The sequence below is a fragment of the Gymnodraco acuticeps genome, unplaced genomic scaffold (genome assembly GCF_902827175.1).
Source record: "Gymnodraco acuticeps unplaced genomic scaffold, fGymAcu1.1, whole genome shotgun sequence".
NCBI classification, from domain to species: Eukaryota; Metazoa; Chordata; class Actinopteri; order Perciformes; family Bathydraconidae; genus Gymnodraco; species Gymnodraco acuticeps.
Window position 1 is genome coordinate 216886 of NW_022990636.1, and position 6377 is coordinate 223262.

At 45.3% G+C, this 6377-nt stretch overlaps 1 protein-coding gene across 1 annotated transcript in view; it reads right to left on the reverse strand.

Annotated features, from left to right (window-relative positions):
• The window catches only part of ttn.1 (titin, tandem duplicate 1), a gene marked incomplete in the record, with an annotated part of 218433 nt that overhangs the window by 145352 nt on the left and 66704 nt on the right, over window positions 1–6377 (reverse strand). The window contains 5 exon segments of the mRNA XM_034229211.1: window positions 341–607; window positions 688–812; window positions 945–1353; window positions 5677–5955; window positions 6126–6377. Of these exon segments, the coding sequence (XP_034085102.1) occupies window positions 341–607; window positions 688–812; window positions 945–1353; window positions 5677–5955; window positions 6126–6377 (1332 nt within the window).

Genomic DNA, 6377 nt, shown 5'->3' on the forward strand with positions numbered 1-6377 from the left:
CTGATACAGCTGAAGAGTCATTTTAAGTCTGTTGCTTTCATTATGTTTTTATGAATTTACTGTAAAGTGTCTGAGTTTCAAGAAAAGTGCTCAATAAATAAAATGCATTGTTATTATTATTATTAATAAAGAAAACTGACATTGGGAGAGCCCCGGATATAAGTCGGAAGAAATAAGAAATACAAAAAATATTATACATATTTCACTAATAATTCTAATACTAATAATAATGAATACAAACATGTATTGAAATAGTAATACAAAACAAATAAAAATAAAAATAATAATAATAAAAATAATATAAATAACAATAATAAGTCAGGACGTTGCGTTCACTGACCTGCCAGCTCCAGCTTGGCGCGGGCGTCCTTGTCTTTGGCCACCAGGCGGTACTCGCCCTGGTCTCTGGGCCGGATCTCGCAGACCTGCAGCCGGTGGATCTTGCCCTCGCTGATCATCTGGTACTTGTCTCCCTGCACGATGATCATATTATTCCTCATCCACTTCACCTCCACGCAGTCCTTGTTCAGCTCCACCTCGAACACCACGTCGGAGCCGGGGGGCTGGAACGTGTCCTGGGGGGGTCTGATGATCTCCACCGGGGTCTCTGTCGGGGAGAAACAGGGTGAGGACTGGGGGAAAAGAGACTCTCAGAGACAAACAGATCCAGGTTTACTCAGGTCTTACCCTCCACAAAGAGCCGGGCCCGGGTCCTCCTCTCGTCTACACCACAGGCGTACTCACACTCATCGTCCGGCCGGCACACCTTGATGACCAGCCGGCACGTCTTCCCCTCACGCTCCATGTGGTACCTGAACACACAGGAACATAAATCATAAATGTTATTTATTTATTCCCCCTCTACTATTCATGTATAGTGTAAATAAAAGAGGGCCCAGGATGGAACCCTGTGGTACCCCTTAAGAACTTGATGAAAGCCGTACCTGGGTCCTTCTCTGATCTCCCGTCCGTTCCTGTACCACTTGACGGCGGCCTTCTCCTTGCTCATCTTGCAGGTTAACTCTGCGTCCTCGAACTCGGTGATGGTGGTGTCTCGGAGCTGTGCGGTGAAATCGGTGGGCGCCTCGCTGATGATCAGCTCGGCCGCGCACTTGTCGTCTCCGACCACCGCGGTGTACTCGCCCTCGTCGTCCATTACGCAGTCCTTGACGGTGAGCGTGTGCTTCAGGCCGTCGGCGCGGTACACGATGCGTTTGCTGAGTGTCACTTCCTGTCCCGCCTTCAGCCAGCGCACCGTGACCTCGGGCCGGTTCACCTTACAGGTGAAGCTGATCGTCTTCTTCTCCTGAGTCTCAACGTCCTCGATGGGGTCCAGGAACCGCAGCTTCTCCTCTGCAGGGAGGGGGGTCTCATGTTAATAAACTGCTGCATAATATCACTACTTCATAATATCATCACAAATCTATTGTAAGTATTTTAAGAGGTAATTTATTACATATTTTTATTTTGTATTTGTTGTTTATTTATGGCTCATGTACCCATTTTTTAATCTTTTTATTTTAAATATATTTCCTCAAAGCAGATTACTTGTCAGGTGTAGTTCAGGGTTAGTTCAGGTGTAGTTCAGGTTTAGTTCAGGTGTAGTTCAGGGTTAGTTCAGGTGTAGTTCAGGGTTAGTTCAGGTGTAGTTCAGGGTTAGTTCAGGTGTAGTTCAGGTGTAGTTCAGGGTTAGTTCAGGTGTAGTTCAGGTGTAGTTCAGGGTTAGTTCAGGTGTAGTTCAGGGTTAGTTCAGGTGTAGTTCAGGGTTAGTTCAGGTGTAGTTCAGGGTTAGTTCAGTTGTAGTTCAGGTGTAGTTCAGGTGTAGTTCAGTTGTAGTTCAGTTGTAGTTCAGGTGTAGTTCAGGTGTAGTTCAGGTGTAGTTCAGGTGTAGTTCAGGTTTAGTTCAGGTGTAGTCCAGGTGTAGTCCAGGTGTAGTTCAGGTGTAGTTCAGGTGTAGTTCAGGTGTAGTTCAGGTGTAGTTCAGGGTTAGTTCAGGTGTAGTTCAGGGTTAGTTCAGGTGTAGTCCAGGTGTAGTTCAGGTGTAGTTCAGGTGTAGTCCAGGTGTAGTTCAGGTGTAGTTCAGGTGTAGTTCAGGGTTAGTTCAGGTGTAGTTCAGGTTAGTTCAGGTGTAGTTCAGGTGTAGTTCAGGTGTAGTTCAGGTGTAGTTCAGGGTTAGTTCAGGTGTAGTTCAGGTTTAGTTCAGGTGTAGTCCAGGTGTAGTTCAGGTGTAGTTCAGGGTTAGTTCAGGTGTAGTTCAGGTGTAGTTCAGTTGTAGTTCAGGTGTAGTTCAGGTTTAGTTCAGGTGTAGTTCAGGTGTAGTTCAGGGTTAGTTCAGGTGTAGTTCAGGTTTAGTTCAGGTGTAGTTCAGGGTTAGTTCAGGTGTAGTTCAGGGTTAGTTCAGGTGTAGTTCAGGGTTAGTTCAGGTGTAGTTCAGGTGTAGTTCAGGGTTAGTTCAGGTGTAGTTCAGGTGTAGTTCAGGTGTAGTTCAGGTGCAGTTCAGGGTTAGTTCAGGTGTAGTTCAGGGTTAGTTCAGGTGTAGTTCAGGGTTAGTTCAGTTGTAGTTCAGGTGTAGTTCAGGTGTAGTTCAGGTGTAGTTCAGGTGTAGTTCAGGTTTAGTTCAGGTGTAGTCCAGGTGTAGTCCAGGTGTAGTCCAGGTGTAGTTCAGGTGTAGTTCAGTTGTAGTTCAGGTGTAGTTCAGGTGTAGTTCAGGTGTAGTTCAGGGTTAGTTCAGGTGTAGTTCAGTGTTAGTTCAGGTGTAGTTCAGGTGTAGTTCAGGTGTAGTTCAGGTGTAGTCCAGGTGTAGTTCAGGTTTAGTTCAGGTGTAGTTCAGGGTTAGTTCAGGTGTAGTTCAGGTTTAGTTCAAGTGTAGTTCAGGTGTAGTTCAGGTGTAGTTCAGGTGTAGTTCAGGTGTAGTTCAGGTGTAGTTCAGGTTTAGTTCAGGTGTAGTTCAGGGTTAGTTCAGTTGTAGTTCAGGGTTAGTTCAGGGTTAGTTCAGGTGTAGTTCAGGGTTAGTTCAGTTGTAGTTCAGGGTTAGTTCAGGTTTAGTTCAGGGTTAGTTCAGTTGTAGTTCAGGTGTAGTTCAGTTGTAATTCAGGTGTAGTTCAGGTGTAGTTCAGGGTTAGTTCAGGTGTAGTTCAGGTGTAGTTCAGTTGTAGTTCAGGTGTAGTTCAGGTGTAGTTCAGTTGTAGTTCAGGTGTAGTTCAGGTTTAGTTCAGGGTTAGTTCAGTTGTAGTTCAGGGTTAGTTCAGGTTTAGTTCAGGTGTAGTTCAGGGTTAGTTCAGGTGTAGTTCAGGTGTAGTTCAGGGTTAGTTCAGGTTTAGTTCAGGTGTAGTTCAGGGTTAGTTCAGGTGTAGTTCAGGGTTAGTTCAGGTGTAGTTCAGGTGTAGTTCAGGTGTAGTTCAGGTGTAGTTCAGGTGTAGTTCAGAGTTAGTTCAGGTTTAGTTCAGGTGTAGTTCAGGGTTAGTTCAGGTGTAGTTCAGGTGTAGTTCAGGTGTAGTTCAGGTGTTGTTCAGGTGTAGTTCAGAGTTAGTTCAGGTTTAGTTCAGGTGTAGTTCAGAGTTAGTTCAGGTTTAGTTCAGGTTTAGTTCAGAGTTAGTTCAGGTGTAGTTCAGGTGTAATTCAGGGTTAGGTCAGGTTTAGTTCAGGTGTAGTTCAGGTGTAGTTCAGGTTTAGTTCAGGTGTAGTTCAGGTTTAGTTCAGGTGTAGTTCAGAGTTAGTTCAGGTTTAGTTCAGGTTTAGTTCAGGGTTAGTTCAGGTGTAGTTCAGGTGTAGTCCAGGTGTAGTTCAGGTGTAGTTCAGAGTTAGTTCAGGGTTAGTTCAGGTGTAGTTCAGGTGTAGTTCAGGTTTAGTTCAGGTGTAGTTCAGGTGTAGTTCAGGTTTAGTTCAGGTGTAGTTCAGGTGTAGTTCAGGTTTAGTTCAGGTGTAGTTCAGAGTTAGTTCAGGGTTAGTTCAGGTGTAGTTCAGGTGTAGTTCAGGTTTAGTTCAGGTTTAGTTCAGGTGTAGTTCAGAGTTAGTTCAGGTGTAGTTCAGGTGTAGTTCAGGTGTAGTTCAGTTGTAGTTCAGGTGTAGTTCAGGTTTAGTTCAGGTTGTAGTTCAGGGTTAGTTCAGGTGTAGTTCAGGTGTAGTTCAGGGTTAGTTCAGGTTTAGTTCAGGTGTAGTTCAGGGTTAGTTCAGGTGTAGTTCAGGTTAGTTCAGGTGTAGTTCAGGTGTAGTTCAGGTGTAGTTCAGGTGTAGTTCAGGTGTAGTTCAGGTTTAGTTCAGGTGTAGTTCAGGGTTAGTTCAGGTGTAGTTCAGGTGTTGTTCAGGTGTAGTTCAGAGTTAGTTCAGGTTTAGTTCAGGTGTAGTTCAGAGTTAGTTCAGGTTTAGTTCAGGTTTAGTTCAGAGTTAGTTCAGGTGTAGTTCAGGTGTAGTTCAGGGTTAGTTCAGGTTTAGTTCAGGGTTAGTTCAGGTGTAGTTCAGGTGTAGTCCAGGTGTAGTTCAGGTGTAGTTCAGAGTTAGTTCAGGGTTAGTTCAGGTGTAGTTCAGGTGTAGTTCAGGTTTAGTTCAGGTGTAGTTCAGGTGTAGTTCAGAGTTAGTTCAGGTTTAGTTCAGGTGTAGTTCAGGTTTAGTTCAGGTGTAGTTCAGGTGTAGTTCAGAGTTAGTTCAGGTTATTTCAGGTGTAGTTCAGGTTTAGTTCAGGTGTAGTTCAGAGTTAGTTCAGGGTTAGTTCAGGTGTAGTTCAGGTGTAGTTCAGGTGTAGTTCAGGTTTAGTTCAGGTGTAGTTCAGAGTTAGTTCAGGTGTAGTTCAGGTGTAGTTCAGGTTTAGTTCAGGTTTAGTTCAGGTGTAGTTCAGGGTTAGTTCAGGTGTAGTTCAGAGTTAGTTCAGAGTTAGTTCAGGGTTAGTTCAGGTTTAGTTCAGGTGTAGTTCAGGTGTAGTTCAGGTGTAGTTCAGGTTTAGTTCAGGTGTAGTTCAGGTTTAGTTCAGGTGTAGTTCAGATTTAGTTCAGGTGTAGTTCAGGTGTAGTTCAGGGTTAGTTCAGGTTTAGTTCAGGTGTAGTTCAGGTGTAGTTCAGGTTTAGTTCAGGTTTAGTTCAGGTGTAGTTCAGGTGTAGTTCAGGTGTAGTTCAGGGTTAGTTCAGGTTAGTTCAGGTGTAGTTCAGGTGTAGTTCAGGTTTAGTTCAGGTGTAGTTCAGGTGTAGTTCAGGTGTAGTTCAGGTGTAGTTCAGGTGTAGTTCAGGGTTAGTTCAGGTGTAGTTCAGGTGTAGTTCAGGTTTAGTTCAGGTTTAGTTCAGGTGTAGTTCAGGGTTAGTTCAGGTGTAGTTCAGGTGTAGTTCAGAGTTAGTTCAGGTGTAGTTCAGGGTTAGTTCAGGGTTAGTTCAGGTGTAGTTCAGGTGTAGTTCAGGTTTAGTTCAGGTTTAGTTCAGGTTTAGTTCAGGTCTAGTTCAGGGTTAGTTCAGGTGTAGTACAGAGTTAGTTCAGGTTTAGTTCAGGTGTAGTTCAGGTTTAGTTCAGGTGTAGTTCAGGTGTAGTTCAGGTGTAGTTCAGAGTTAGTTCAGGTTTAGTTCAGGTGTAGTTCAGGTGTAGTTCAGGTTTAGTTCAGGTGTAGTTCAGGTTTAGTTCAGGTGTAGTTCAGGTTTAGTTCAGGTGTAGTTCAGGTTTAGTTCAGGGTTAGTTCAGGTGTAGTTCAGGCGTGTTTACCTGCCACGGCGGCGCGGGCGCTGCACTTGGCCTGTTCTGCTCTCTGATTGGTCAGGCTGATGGTGTACACCGCCTCGTCGTTCTTGCTGGCCTCGCGGATCCTCAGCGAGAACACGTTGTCTCTCTGAGCCATCATGTACTTGCTGCTCTCGAATATGGTCTCCTCGTTCTTCAGCCACTTGGCCTTCGCTCCCTCTGTGTTCGTCTCGCAGTTGAACACGATCTCTCCTCCCTCCTTCACCTCCGTGTCCTTGATGGGCGTGATCACCCTCAGTTTCTCTGAAAGAGAGCAAGCATTACACTCTGAACCCATGAAGGCAACACAGAGCCCTCTAATAAACAACAACACAGTAAACAATAACACGGAGCAGTTTAATAAACAACAACACAGAGCAACAGGACGTGGTGCTCCTTAACAACAACAACGTGGTGCTCTTTGATGAACTCACCGATGACGGTCAGCTCCGCGGACGCCTTCACGCCCCCGATGTGGGCCACGTACGCTCCCTCGTCCTTCACCTCGCAGCTCTTCACAATGAGAGCGCGTCTCTTTCCCTCGCTCACAATGGAGAACTTCTCTCCTTCCTGCGCCTCCTTCTCTCCTCGGAACCATTTCACCTCGTACGAGTCTTTAGAAACAGAGCAGCTGAACTCCGCCTTCTCTCCTTCAACCACCTCCTGGTTCTGAGGACGGGCGATGA